General features: G+C 37.7%; 1 protein-coding gene across 10 annotated transcripts in view; it reads right to left on the reverse strand.

Annotated features, from left to right (window-relative positions):
• The window catches only part of MAP7 (microtubule associated protein 7), a 175580-nt gene that overhangs the window by 25992 nt on the left and 134703 nt on the right, over nt 1-14885 (reverse strand). For 5 of the 10 annotated variants that reach the window (XM_069489158.1, XM_069489161.1, XM_069489165.1 and 2 more), the window contains 3 exons: nt 14228-14345; nt 10450-10560; nt 4491-4604 (listed from right to left, as the gene is read on the reverse strand). In XM_069489158.1, coding sequence (XP_069345259.1) covers nt 4491-4604; nt 10450-10560; nt 14228-14345 — 343 coding nt within the window. Of the gene's footprint in view, nt 1-4490; nt 4605-10449; nt 10582-14227; nt 14346-14885 lie in introns of all 10 variants that reach the window. The other 5 variants (XM_069489160.1, XM_069489159.1, XM_069489156.1 and 2 more) reach the window with 4 other exon arrangements.

Raw genomic sequence — 14885 nt, forward strand, 5'->3', positions numbered from 1 at the left:
ATTGTTAGCTATTTGGCTATTTAAATGCTGATTAAAGATACAGATGTAATCCAATAATTATGGAGAGCAATGGCCTTATATTCCTATTAACTGATGGTTCTGGAAAAATGCTACATTAGCGATATACGTTTCATATGGGACTGGTCTAGAATTAGATTTTTCCTAATTAGCTTTAAGATGGAACAAAAGCTGGAAAGAGAGGAAGCGTGCAAGCAGGCAAGCAAGATATACTGCAACTATTTCAGGATTCAAGTTCAACAGCCAGCAAGGGGTGGGGAAAAGCAACTGAATTTAAAGGATGTTAAATGACCAAGTCTTACCAAGTGTTAAGACTTGTCACAAGGATAAGCAATAATTTCCAGAAAAAAATTATTCTGTAAATGTTTTATTTACAGGCAAACCAAACGCATGCTTCTGGGTTTTACCAAAAGCCAGAGCATTTGATGGTTCACAAGAAGCAGCATTAGATCATAAGGGGAGGTTAGACATAACCATTTAAAACGATGACTAGAACATAAACATGTTAGAATTGCCAAAAATAAAGTTGAATCATGAATAGCTTTTACAGTTTCACTCAAGATGGAATATTTTTTTTTTGAAAAACCACACAGTCTGACCATTCACCTTCAAAGGAACACTGCTGTTAACCAAATTATTCTGAGCAACAATGGGTTTAAAGAAATTCAGGTAACACTGCATAGATATTAAAAGAGTGGGTACTACGGTTGCAAGGTCTACCTTCAGATTTCATTCAGAAATCTTGTTTTCCAGCAAAAATAAGACAAACTTGACTACCGAGGAGAATACTATATATTTGGACAGGGTCACAAAATAACTTTACTCAAATCTAGCCATTGTAGCAACCCTTTAAAGAAACCATTATGCCAGCTGAATGTAACAGTGTTGACAAACTCAAAAGTTTACATGACAAATTTGGGATAATCTTAATTTCAGAATTATAGAGGTTAAAAATATTTAACTGTTATTTTGGTTTCGTCTATAGACAGAAAGTTGATTAGACTGCATCTTTATTAACGTGCTCTCTTTGATTAAATGCCTGGCAGTATCCATGGCTATTACTGAATGGTTGAGGCAGTGAACAGATTGCAAACTGCACTCTCTTCCCCTCATTTGAAGATAGAATTCTATTTCTTCAGAACTAAAACACCTTTCATTTCCTCAGTTCTCCTTAAAAGAATGTGTGTCTTACTTGGGAAGTGAAATAAAGCTTTACTTCCAATCTTAATGGTGAAGAAGGATTTGTATCGTGAGGAAAGAGAACCTCTTGTCATTTTGCTTGTGATCACAGGGGAAACAATTTGAAAATAACCTTTTCTCAAGTGCCACCACAAGACATTTGCATTTTCCAGACAAGAAAGAGTTCATTAATGCAAAATTCTTCCAAGACAATCCAATGCATTTAAGGAATAACATCCTGGCATAAGGCATCTCTGGGGATTAATGACCAGGAAGAAAGGCACACATTGCTCAGGGCACAGGCAAAGGCCATTAGCCTTGTTCAAGGATCAGGAAACCACAGAAAACAGTCTTGCTCTGAGGTCATGGGTCTGACACTGAAAAAGGAATGAGGCACAGCAATATGATTTCTTTTCCCTCTAGTAGAAAATAACAATTTCATGAGGCATCCAAGGAGCAGTTCCTGAGACCATCCTGGATGTAAGCTAATCTCATCATGCCTTCTGGTTTATTCTTTTAGTGCAGAGGTAATATTACATACAGTTTGAAAATATCCTTAAATCTGTCTAGTGTAGTCCATAGAAAAAAATCATCAAATTTAATTGTCCAAAGAACATCTTCTGGCTACAATAAACGTTATAAGTCCCTTGTGAGGTTATTAAATTTCATGGAATTCACTGCTGTACTAAAACAGCAAGTACTGAAAAACCTGAAATCTTTAAACCGATTATTTGTATTTTCTTGCCCTTCTGAAGAAACAGTAAGAGCAACATGGAGTTATTTTTTTCCCACAGTACCCTTCATATCCCAAGTAGTTTAGTTAAACATGAACACTGTCTCATGGAAATGTCTTTGAGAAAGTCTTCCACAATATCTGTATCTCATCCTACTCTTGGTTGTAAGTGTGCATTAATTTAACTCATTCAAGATTTTCTAGATGAAATAACAGGTGCAGAGAAAAGACAAGGCAGTTCAAGTGGTTGGAGTGTAACATAGAGAATAGAAAAACTGCATAACAGAATGCTAATATTTATTGAGGGCCTACTATGTGCGGGTATTATTGTAAGCATGTATTAATTTATTTAATCCTGAGCTCTGATAACCACATTTGGAAAGTTCTGGGAAAAAAAAAGGAGGAGGGGGCATGGAAAAGTCAACCCAAAACAGTGAGTGCAAATGAGAGGTATGAGACTCAGATTTCCAATTCTCAACTGCTCTACTGTTTGCTCAGGGTGTTTGCAATCACGGAACACCCTAGGGTTAAAGACTGGCTGTTTTAATCTACTAATGTAGCCCTGCTCCAATGAGGGTCACCTTCTTGCCAATGGCAATTGGGAATATGATGAAGTCAAGGGATAACACTAAAATGGGAAGACAAGAGAAAAGAATCAAAGATTAGATGAAAAAATTAAAGTGATGGAAAAAGTGTTTTTGACAAGACATCTAGAAAGATGTTTATATATAATTCTAAATGGAAATATAAAACAAAACCAAGAGTTTTGGTTATTAAACACAAGCTGCATCAATGCCATAGGTGACAATGATCTAGGCAATGTATTAGTAAAACAGGCAATTCACAGGCTATGCACTTTTTCACACTAAAATAAATTACAGACACATATCAATTGTGAAAAGGAGAATGGAAAAGTTGCAAAGTAAAGCGCCAGTTTGCAGATAATGAAGCACCTTGACTGGGTATAACGATGGAGGAGGAGGGAAGGTGAGCAAGTAGAATGGGTGGAAAATGATGAAATGGTGTTGGAAAAGACTAGAGGGAGAGTGAAAGAATTGACGAAAGTTAGTGATGACAGAAATAGCAAAGAAAGACTATTTCCTAGCTGTGAGACAGTCCTTTAGCACAATACAACAACACACAATGTGGAGATTCAGAAGCATGATAGCCATAAACTAGTTAGACTCTATAAAATATTAATAGGACTGAAAAACCATCTTAGAGGTCCTTCCATTAGCTAGACATTAAAAAAAAAACTTTCATGACATATGAAAGCATGAAATTCATAGGCACAGAAAAAAACTGTCTTGAAATAAGCTGTACTTTCTCATCCAGAAAAATTGCAGATGCAATGTGACAGCTCTGACAGGACAGTTACTTTACAGGAAACACAGAACACCGTGGTGCAGCTAGCTGACCGCACGATTGCACACAAAGCATCACCCAGGGTGCAGAGGAGGGAGGGGTAAGCACATTCAAGATCCAGGCCACCGACTTTCTAAGTGACCCTGGTGTAAGTCACTTATCCTCACTGCACTTGGTTTCCGTAAAGAGGTGGTAGGAATGCCCACGCTTGCTTTTTTGACTGTGTCCCAGGGGTACTGAGAGATTTGGGGTTGAGACTCATTCGCTCATTGGGCACCACAGAGAAAAGATGCCGTAAAACCACCAAGAATTATTGTTTGTGAAGTGGGCTAATGAACATGGAGAGGCTTGCAGAGGCAAGGCATTTTTAACGGGGACTTTATGGAGAGGGTATGCAATCTCCTAAGTGCCAGAAATGAAGGCTGGCAGACTGGTTACATAAATACACCAATTGTGCCCAAAAATATTTGGAAAAAACTAAATGAACTCACCAGGACAGAAGTGTTACTCAAAACCTAATATGTACCTTTCTTACCAATTAGATAGATGTAGGCTCTACACTAACTTTTCATTCAATTTAATTGGCTCATTCAGGCACGTTTACATCTCAAAAATGTAGAGGAGTCTATTAATAATAACCAGTATCATAATAGCCAGTACCAGGCATGTTTTTACATATTTTCAAAGAATATAACAAATAACACTATAATTAGACTTCTTCACAATTCCGAGAGTTCTAGAAGGGTACAATTCCTAGATTACACATAAAAGACTGGTGCGGAGAAGATAAGTAGCCAGCCCACAGCCACATTAAGAAACTCTATGCTTAAATAACAAACCTGTGCTTTGATTTGATTCCCAAGGCCACATACTAATATTGAAAATTAAATTATTTCTACCTCGGATCATCTGCTCAGAGACAGGGGTGGAAGAAAGGGCAGGTAAGAGACACTTTTTCCTGGTAATGCTATGAACAGGCAGAGGCCTCCGAAGCTTGGTGTCCGGCACTGGATAAGACTAAGGTGGATAGTGGGGGAAAGCGTGCCAGGGCACGACACCAACAGACACTTCCACCCGGAGGAGAGAGGAGCACACAGGGAAAACTGAGGTGTGATTAGGCGAATATTGGTGGCTCAGATATGCTTTGAAAGGAGGACTTGACCTCACTGGGAAGGTTCCACCTGGACAGTTTTACCTGCATCTCCAGACAAGGCGGCTGTGCTTTTACTTCTGGCCAGGAACGAATGTGTGGGCGTCAGGAGTCTGTTAACAACGCTGCTCTCCCATGGGCTGAGCTGCAGGCGGCGAGCTAAACGTCACCACATAAGCAAGATGTTAGAAGCGTTCTGTCCAGGGTCAACAGCGCGTAGACACCACACCTATTGCTCCCATGTGCCGGGCCTTCGAGCGAGACCGGGCTCCGCAAGGACAGTGGCTGAGAGTCAGGGCAACAGAAACCCTGCCCAAAGGGAGAGCTATTCCCTAAAGTTGCCTTTCTTCAAGATGTTAAGTTTGTGGCATGCTCTAAATTAAGTTTTACAGATACAGATTTTGCTAACCACCCTTATTTAGTAGTCAAATGGGAATAAAACATAAATATCATTTCGACTATAGTTTTGGGGTGTATTGATAACTCCAGGGCAATCCTAGGCACTATCTGACGGGCACCGGGGTGGGCAGTGGACTGATGGCACACACCTTAGTGAAAGGGCTTCCCAAGTACCTTGAATAATAAACCCCAACAGAGGCATTGGCGGCTAAAGAAAGACTGGAGTTATATAAAAGATGGAAAGGGTCCCCATTGAATTATGTTAGATCTCCATGAATTGCTACTTGGGCAATTAGGGTGTGTGTGTGTGTGTGGGGGGGGGGGGGGAATTAGATTTAATAAAATGAAAGAAGACTCATGCAGAGTTCTGTATGGGATTCCTTTTGACTTTTCCATTTGGCAAGCCAGGTTCCTTCAGGTCCCTGTTTGGCAACAAACATAAAGATTTTGGCTGAGGATAAGGCTAAGGCTGAAGCAAGAGAAAATTAAACAGAAAAGCCAAAATCCTAGTGGATACCTGAAGAATCCAGACAACAAATTAAAAATAATGCAATGATATATGGCCTCAAATTATACTGGGGCAAGGCCATGCTTAGGAAATGTATGCCAGTTATAAATTAGGGTGCAATTTGCCCCTGGAGCAGGAGTTCTTATAACAATCTTGTATATATCATATTCTAAAGAAATGGCATTTAAATTCTAGGAAATTAGTTTTAGTTAATAAAAACCATATACTGCTAAATATTGTTATAAAAAGTATTTGTTCCTATCTGGAATGCGGTACCAACTTCCAATAAATACCTTAATTATCTGACTTTATTTTAAAAGCGTGGCTGTTTTGATTAAGGCACTGATGAATTTAGAAATTAGTGAATCGTTCATTAGATTTTTTGTTTATTAGAAGAGTCTTTGTGGTTAAGACATTAATAAAGAAAGACCTGTTACAAAAACTACTGCAATAGTTACAGTTGGTAGAAAGCGCTATGAGATAAGTACTACCATAAACTATAGCATGGCAATGTGAGTGTGTGTAAAAGCAGAATATAACACAATCTAAAATTAAAAAACATTCACAGAATAAAGTCAATGGGGAAAAAGTGATTAGGATAAATTGAAAATTTTCAACAGCTGAGAAAGGGAAGAAAGGAAAGGAAGATGAATGTTTCCTTTTCTTAGAAAAACTGTAGGATGACTATGGCTTAAACTGCAGAGATGGGTTGTCATGGAAAAGATAAGTCCCTTTCTTTACTGCATTAAGAAGTTCAATTACTGTATTTCCATGAGTTGTCAAGGCATCGACCAACGAACTTGCCTCAAATGAAGATCATCGAAAACCCACTTTAACTTGCGTGTAAAGCAAATCCAAAGAGATTTGTTTTATAGCTCCTGATACTGTGATGAAAGATTTTGCTAGAAGAAACATGTTTCCACTTCTTTCGCATTCATAACTGTGCCTTGGCTGGGTGCAGTGGCTCAGGCCTGTAATCCCAGCACTTTGGGAGGCCAAGGTGGGAGGATTGTTTGAGGCCAGGAGTTCAAGACCAGCCTTGGCAACATAGTGAGACCCTGTATCTACAAAAAATAAAAAAATTAGCTAGGCATGGTGGCACGCACCTGGAGTCCCAGCTACTTAGGAGGCTGAGAGGCAGGAGGATCGCTTGGGCCCTGGAGTTTGAGGTTACAGTGAACTATGACGATGCTGCTACATTTTAGCCTGGGCAACAAAGCTAGACTCTGCCCCGAATGATTGAATGAATAACAAACTATGCCTTGACCAAGATAGAGATAGAGATATCTTCCATAAGATAACCTTTTAGTAAAGGTTAGTAAAGCAGAGTTGGTTGATTCCTTTTTTTCCCCACCTAGACTGGCCCAATTTTGGGATTACAAAGCTGATGGAAGCGATATTAACTCTAATGGAACAACTCTATGGTACTGATCCTATTTAAACACTTAATAATGAGATACTGACAATTCCCATAATAGACCACCCAGATCAGAGGAGGCAAACTCAAAGGCCTCTAGGGACCATGCAGGTTAACACCAATAAGTGATGTGGGCTAAACAAATTTGATGGACACTTGCACTACTACTTTCCTCCTATAAGCATGAAATCACTATTCAGTTTCAGGTAATGGGTACCATGCAGAAATTGGGCAAATGTTGTCAGATGCTGATTTTTTCATTAGAAGTAGGAAACCTAAATGTTATATGAAGACTTTCATTATTTTAAATGTTGGCAATTAATTCAAATTAAAACAAGAACAAAAAACACTGCTCAGTAAAATAGAACAAGCCTGTAGGCAGAACTCAGCTTGAGGTCCACCACTGCATCCTTTGATAGAGATTCTAGGGGAAAAAAATGTATTGACTAATTTAAAGCAAAGAAGGGCAACTTTGTTCTTACTCTTCAAACTCCCTTTTGTTCTTTCTTTCTTTTCTTTTCTTTTTTTTTTTTTTTGAGACAGAGTCTCACTCTGTTGCCCGGGCTGGAGTGCCGTGGCGTCAGCCTAGCTCACAGCAACCTCAAACTCTTGGGCTCAAGTAATCCTCCTGCCTCAGCCTCCCGAGTAGCTGGGACTACAGGCATGCGCCACCATGCACGGCTAATTTTTTCTACATATTTCTAGTTGTCCAGCTAATTTCTTTCTATTTTTAGTAGAGACGAGATCTCGCTCTTGCTCAGGCTGGTCTCGAACTCCTGAGCTCAAACGATCCACCCACCTCAGCCTCCCAGAGTGCTAGGATTACAGGCCTGAGCCACAGTGCCCGGCCCCCTGTTGTTCTTTCTTGAGTAAAAGCTGGTTAAGTGGATAGCTTAAAGATAATAATATACACTTTTAATGTAAAAATTTCCAGTGGCGACATTCTTTCTGTTGCAACAATTATAGAAACCTTTAATAATCAGAGTTTTCCTTTAACTCAGGTAATTTTATCCATGTAACACTATATTCAGGTGTAATAATCAAAATATTTAAAAGCCAGTATGGCAAAGCCACAAAACCTCCATTAGATTGGCCTCCACTGGCTTCCAAGGGCCTGAGGAAGCATGTCTTAGAGAAATGGCTATTTATTGAGTGATATATTTATAGTAACCAGTAGAGCTGTTCAGATGCATTCCAGATGAATGTCATCGCTGATGGTATCAGAGCCTCAATTTAATATCAGCTTTAAAGTCTATGCCATAGGACTGAGAAAGCTTGAACACTCTAATAATGATGTATATACCCACTTGACAGATTTGTCTATAAAGCCCTGTAATTTAATAACCTGGTAAGAATGCTTTCTAATGAAATAATAAAGTATAAACAACTTTTTAAAATAGCAGAAATTAACTGAATTACTTATATTTCCAAATTAGAGAAATTCAAATTCAGAAGAATTTTTATTCTTATTAAAAGGCCTAAGTCTCTCATAGTCTTATGGAGGGTTTTGCCTAACTTAAAAAATAAAATATTGGCTGGGCACAGTGGGGCATGAGCCTGTAGTTCCAGCTACTTGGGAGGCTGAGGCAGGAGGATCGCTTGAGGCCAGGAGTTTGAGACTAGCCCGGCTAACATAGAGAGATCCCTACTCTAAGCAAAAAAAAAAAAATGGCTTCCTGGACCACATGGGAGCCTCCTCCTGGCTGAGCTGGCCTGTTAGACCAGGAACTGGTTCACAGTTCTTTGGTAAGGGGCAGAGAAGCAGAACTCCCAAATATAGTGCTCTCCCTCTTGTCCTGTTAGTTCAGCTTAGTATTCAACTTTCTAGGTCTGCACTATGATTCATGGGGCAGTTTTCTGGCCCAGGCTATGAAACGGTTACTGAACTTCCCTTGACACTGATATCCTATGTCCTATCTTTCTACTCCTAACCTCGCAAAAGAATGCACAGAGTAGATTTAAGAAAGGACACCCATGCATGTAAGAACTGAGGATGTGGTGTGGCAACCGCATGGGTGAGGAGCTGGTGATGGCTGTTCTAGCCACCTCCTGCCGCAGTTAGCCTGGAGGACATTAAGTTAGGCTCTTGACTTCTTAGGGGCTCTATCACCCCAACTGAAGTAGATGATCCATCCAGTAAATCTTTCTCAGTTCTAAGACTCTTTATCATAAGAGCAGCCAATTAGATACTATCATACAAGGTGCATAAAACATCTTATTCCTAATTGATACAGACAATTCAGCATGGTCACTCCACAGAAGTGTGGACAGGAGATTGCCCAGTTTATTGCCCAGCTCCTCACTCCCATCCTCACCCTAATTTCAGCTATGGGATTGTAGGATACAGTGAGCAATGTTTAACTTTAAAGTACCATAAAACCCTCATTGCAGTTTGTCGCAAACCCAGGTTCACAAAAGTGTGAAATTAAAGTGTTTAATAAGTGACCACTTCCAAAAAAAGACAAAGAAACCAATTGTTAAGAGCAGCATTCACACGCTATATTTTGTATGAGGGACTAGGTTTGAAAATAAAGGATATTTTTGAAATGAATTTTAATTCTTAATACTTATGAAAGGTCCCTAATTTGACTGATATCGATGATTAAGGCAAATTAGGTTAAAGAAAAAACAGGAATGGTTTCGGTTAAAAGGCAAGAATAGGAAGTTGTTCAAATATTGACCGCTTTAAGAGATTAGTTATAAAATAACATCAACACTTATATAATATTGTACATTACAATGACACAACTTTTATATAACACAAAATATACATACACACATACAGAACATGCACACATTACATTCCTTTTAAAGATTATAAACACTGAAACTTTCCCAGTTTCTTAATAAAGTACTCAAAGTAACCACAATTTGTTACTTTTAAAGAGTGTTTTTATATTGCACAATAACTCTTTGGTTTTATTTAAAACTCATCTTAGTTATGTAAAACAAGTAGCTTATCTTAAAAGCTTGATTTTTCCTTCTATGACATATGTAAAATAAAACTTTCACTTTATAAATAACTCAACATTCATGTACTGTAAATCCATGAGATGAATAAAACTCAAAGTTCAAATAGGATGTTAACTGGAGGACTATGAATATTGAATGTTTCAGGAGGCTGTAATGACAACGATATTCTTGAAGTTAGGCCAAATCCCTCAAGAGTAAATGAATGGACACCAAAAAACCAATAGCACACATAAGAAATGTAATAAGAAATGTTTGGTTAAATGAGAAATTTCCAAAATGAAATCTAACCAACACGAATCACTTTAAAATTTTTGGAAAGTCAGAGCCTGGAATTTCCAAAGTACAGATGAAAAGCCAAAGACAATATGATTGAAGTGAAGAAATGTTCATAACAAAGATTATATGCATTTTGGTGGATAAGTGGGTGATTTCTGGAGCTGTAAACTCATTTACTAAAAAGTTGAGAGAAGCACCGCTTTCATCATTGCTAAATGCAATCATTCAGCCAAGTTCTAAAATGAGAAATGTTCTTGTCGCAAGGAAAATGCTGCTCAGCCGTTTATTGCTTTTTTACTCTGAAGTTTTTTCTTCCTATTTAAGAAACGTAGGGAAAGCAACTTCAGATGCTTATTTTTATCTGTAAACATCCAGAAAAAAAAGCATTAAGTAAATAACAGAACACTTTTTTGTTTTCCTTTTGACTGTACCTCTATCTGGAGAATTTAGTAAAGTTGCAGATGAGGAGGAGAGCCGCTTGCTAATGACGGGATCAACATGTTTCGAAAGATTCATGGTGGAAACTGACCGCCTGTCTGGATCTAAAACAAATGGAGATAATGCTAATTGACAGCCAGCATGCAGGATTGCCATTTCCCAGATCACTGATGGAAGGAAAAACTAGGATTGGATGCTTTCAGCTCTATTTCTAGATCTGTCATAATAACACAGTTTTCTAAGTGGACATTTCAAAGGTAACTTAAAGGCTAGAAATAAAATTCATTTTTTCTTATAGGATAAAATAAATATTCAGTTCACCAGTTTGTCAGCCATGGAAATTCAAGGATACTGTTATATATAATACAACAAGTGGATGAAGACAGAAGGAAGGGCTTCTAAAATAGCGCAAGCAAAAGAAGACAATGAAAGTGAATGCCTTTGTGATTTCCAAAAGCAGGAACAATGGGGTAAGCGCTGGTAAGACAGAAGGCAAACACTGGCGTACAAAGAACACCAGGTTCTGTGTAATTGCTGCTACCTTCGCTTGTAGTGTCATTTTACTGAGAGCATTAAAGTTCATTATAGAAGAATAAAAAAAAAAAAAAGAAAAGAAAAACAAATATTCTAAACGTGGAAAGGATGGCCACTATAATTTTTTTTAAAGTCTACTAATAACCATATCTCTGCGCCTATGAGTTTAGTGTGACTACAGATATAGAATCAGCATACAAGCTTGCCCAACAAAACTGCAGCAATATAAATAAAATCAGAATTCTAAGTTCATGAACAATATTATTGCTCATCTCGCAGTCATCCTGTAGTCAAAAATTCGAATTTTAGAATTCTTAAAGTTTAAACCAGAAGGCAAATAACCATATAAAAGGCAAAAAACAGCAGTTTGCTGTTGGTACAGTGGGATCAAGTTGTAATGCTCATTAGTGCAAAGCATGTTCCCTGAATAAAACTACATATAATAAATGTATAAAAATATCATTATTATATGTATCTAGGAGGCAGGTCATGTTCTGATCTATAATAGCCAAAGTTAAAGGGGTTTTGCTGTATTGTGTTTCATTTTCTATTGTTAACTGCTTCTAAAACTAAAGCAAAATATTCCATGTGGTAGATGCTTTCAAAACCCAGTTTCCATTGGTCTAACTAACCTTGGCAGTAAAAATTTTGCAGTGGACTTTCCCCATGGAATAACCATTTCTGACTATTATTTACGGCACACAGGTGATATGAAAGTCTTCCATTAAGATCAGACATTTCTATTGTTGACTGGGATTCATTTTTATGGTTGAAGCAATTTTATTATTGAAAAAAACACACCATTTCTGTGACTCACATTTACACTTAACTAAGGGGCTCTCAGGGCAACCCTAACATAAGGAAAAGATTTAGGGCAAATCATCAAAGGTACATCTTAATGATGAAATGTGAGGAGAGAACACAAGGAGGAATAACAAATGTCATTTTCAGGTGATTTTATAGCAATACATTTTCTGATATTGCTCTATACGTTAAGCTTTAGCTGTGGAAAACTGTGTCCACATAGAGGCCTATCCTCAGGCAGATTCTCAATAGGTTATTAAAAAAACTTAGTTCTGCTTCAGAGTAAAGTGGAAAAAAAGAGCTACACTAGGTCTTCCCATCCTAAAAATACCATGAATAGTAAAACCTCTAAATTTGCCATAGATGGTCAAAATTATGGAAGTATGCCATGAATTTGTTCTATTACTTAATATATGAAACAATTTTTATTAATTTATTTTTTCACTGAACAAATTTATGAAGGGATTTATGAGGAATATGTTTTAAAAGTATAAAGTTTTATAGACCAGTGGTACTTGATATTAGCTAGCAGTTGGACATTAATTGTAATATAGACCATCTGCAGGATCTGCTGGTCAGCAAACATCGACTGAACACCCGTCATGCAGCCGGTATTGTTGTATTCGAAATGAATGAGACTTGGTTGCTGTTCTCAAGATCACAGCAGATCATTTTCTGATCTCTGAGAAAGTTCTAATTAAGTCTGCCTGAAAGTAATCCTAATTATTTTCAGACAGATTTCTCTGTTCTAGTATAGGAGCAGTTTGCTCTAATGCACAGATCTTATTAAAATGGATTTTATCCAACAGCTCACAAATGCAACACTGGTTTCTCTTGTTCTGAGTGGCAGTAATAAAGGTCACATATTAAAACTCTGAGTGCGGAAGCAAAGAATTAAGCAGCTTTATCTTCCTTCAAAAATGTCTGGCAATCTATAACAGAGTATATTTCTGCCCTATACATATAAAGCATGAAGCTAAAGAAAAAATGTTTATAAAAACATTATATATCCTGGAAGCTTTTCTGCATAGAATGTATACACAAACTATCCCTACAATGAAACATCACACTTAAATGATCACAGATTTTATACGGGCCCCAACTATCATTGGGTTGTGAAGAGCCAAGGGAAAAAAAAAAGCTTTCACATTTGGTTGAGTGTCACAGGAAAGTAAGTTGTGGTGATATTCTTTAGATTTTCTTTAAAAATAAAGGGGTTATAAAAGATATATGGAATATTAGGCATGAAAAAGAATAAACAAATGAAAATCCATATTTATTTAGGTTAAAACTAAAAGTGGCTACAGTGGTATTGATTGGGGGTGGGGTGGGGGCTAAACTGCATATACTTTGATCCCAGGTAGTTTTTTTTAGCTAGAACACATTTTTTTAAAGGTTTTATCCAAAATGATCATTTAAAGAGAAAGCAAATGCGCCACATGTAATTACTTTATTTCCAATACCTTTAAGTCACCTGAGTCATATTATCACACTTAAGAAACACTGTGCCAATCTCAGATCTAGGGCTATGCAACAGGGTATCAAGCATGCATTATGACTAAGGCGGTGATGGTTCAGCTACTGATGAACTGGCCCTAGTCTGAGGTGCTAGCTACGGGTCAGGCAATCAGCAATCACAGGGATGTCTGTACCAGATTTTCTAGTACCACCAAAAGCTGTGCAGTGGTGGTCCAGGCCTGCTAAATCGAGAAAGGTGAATGATGATTCAACAAAACCACCTGGGGACAGAATGTAAGACAATGATTTTTCAAAGCAAATTAAAAAAAAAAAAAAGAGTTATTAGACTCACACAAATGAAAAAGAACTGACATACTATGTAAAATTCAAGGTGTATTGAATTTACAGTACAAAAACAAAACCTTCCTGTAAGTCCAAATTTCAGCATGATTTTTATGGCCATTCAAGAAGGAAATAGCTTAGACATCTGCAACTATTTCTAGCTTAATAAACCTGCATATTTTCTTACAGAGCATTAGTGTTGCAAATACTTTAGGGTCAGGATATATAAGCTCATAGTATTGATTCTGATCAGTCAATATAACTGATTCTTCCACAGAAAAAGATAAAACTGGTTAACTTGTTCCATAATCTTGAAACTCTCATGCAAAGGAATGACCACAATAACATAGTGTTGAAACTAGCATGTTTATTTAGAAATATCGCATAGATTTCTCTCTTTAAGGAATTTGTAACACATGAGAAAAACGGCCTGTGTTAAAGGAAAGCAAGAACCTTATCTTCTTACCTCCATCACCCTCTTATCCTCAAATGGTAGAAGCATCACTTAATTGTAGTTTAATAATTTTGGCAGGATTTTTGTTTTGCAAACACAGATTTAGAAAAAAGAAGGGAGATGAATTTTGCTTCCAGGAAAAAAAAGACTGATTTTGAAAGTGGTTGCTATCTGTTTACCTGCACTGTGGATGCCGGGGCTCCCATGGAGAGAGCCTCCCCACGACCACCGGTTATGCTTCTGCCTTGGCTTCTGGCTCCTTTCCATCGTACGCCGCACGACAGCTTCATGGCGTTCCTTAAATGGAATAGAGGAGCCGATGATCAGATTCAGTCTGGCTGTTTGAAGGGTCTTCAACTTAAGGCAGAGTGGAGTGAGGAGTACCACTTAAATTTCCACCTACTCCTAATCTATTTCCTAACTTCTACACCTTATCTTCAGGTGGGAATATCAATTTGAGAGGGTTACTGAAATCATTAGGTCCCAGTTCATAAAACCCTGGGTGTACGATAGGCACTCAAATAAATGACCCTTACTATTGGTGTGTGATGCCTTCATCCACACACACAAGTACCGTAGTGCGGGTCTTAGCTTAAACTGATGCTGAACACATATGGTACCATATTTAATTAAAAATAAAGCTCAGAATCTGAGGATGTGAGTAATCCTGACCTCATAACTTATTGAGTTATATGACCTCATGTAACTTACCTGTTCTGAGTCTAAACTTCCAGTTTTGCAGAAACTAATATATAATACTCAGGAGTTGACTAAGTAAGGGTTAAAGGAGATAATCTATGTAAAAATGTTTGCAAATGTTAAAGCCCTACAGAAACC

Source organism: Eulemur rufifrons, chromosome 15 (genome assembly GCF_041146395.1).
Source record: "Eulemur rufifrons isolate Redbay chromosome 15, OSU_ERuf_1, whole genome shotgun sequence".
NCBI lineage: Eukaryota > Metazoa > Chordata > Mammalia > Primates > Lemuridae > Eulemur > Eulemur rufifrons.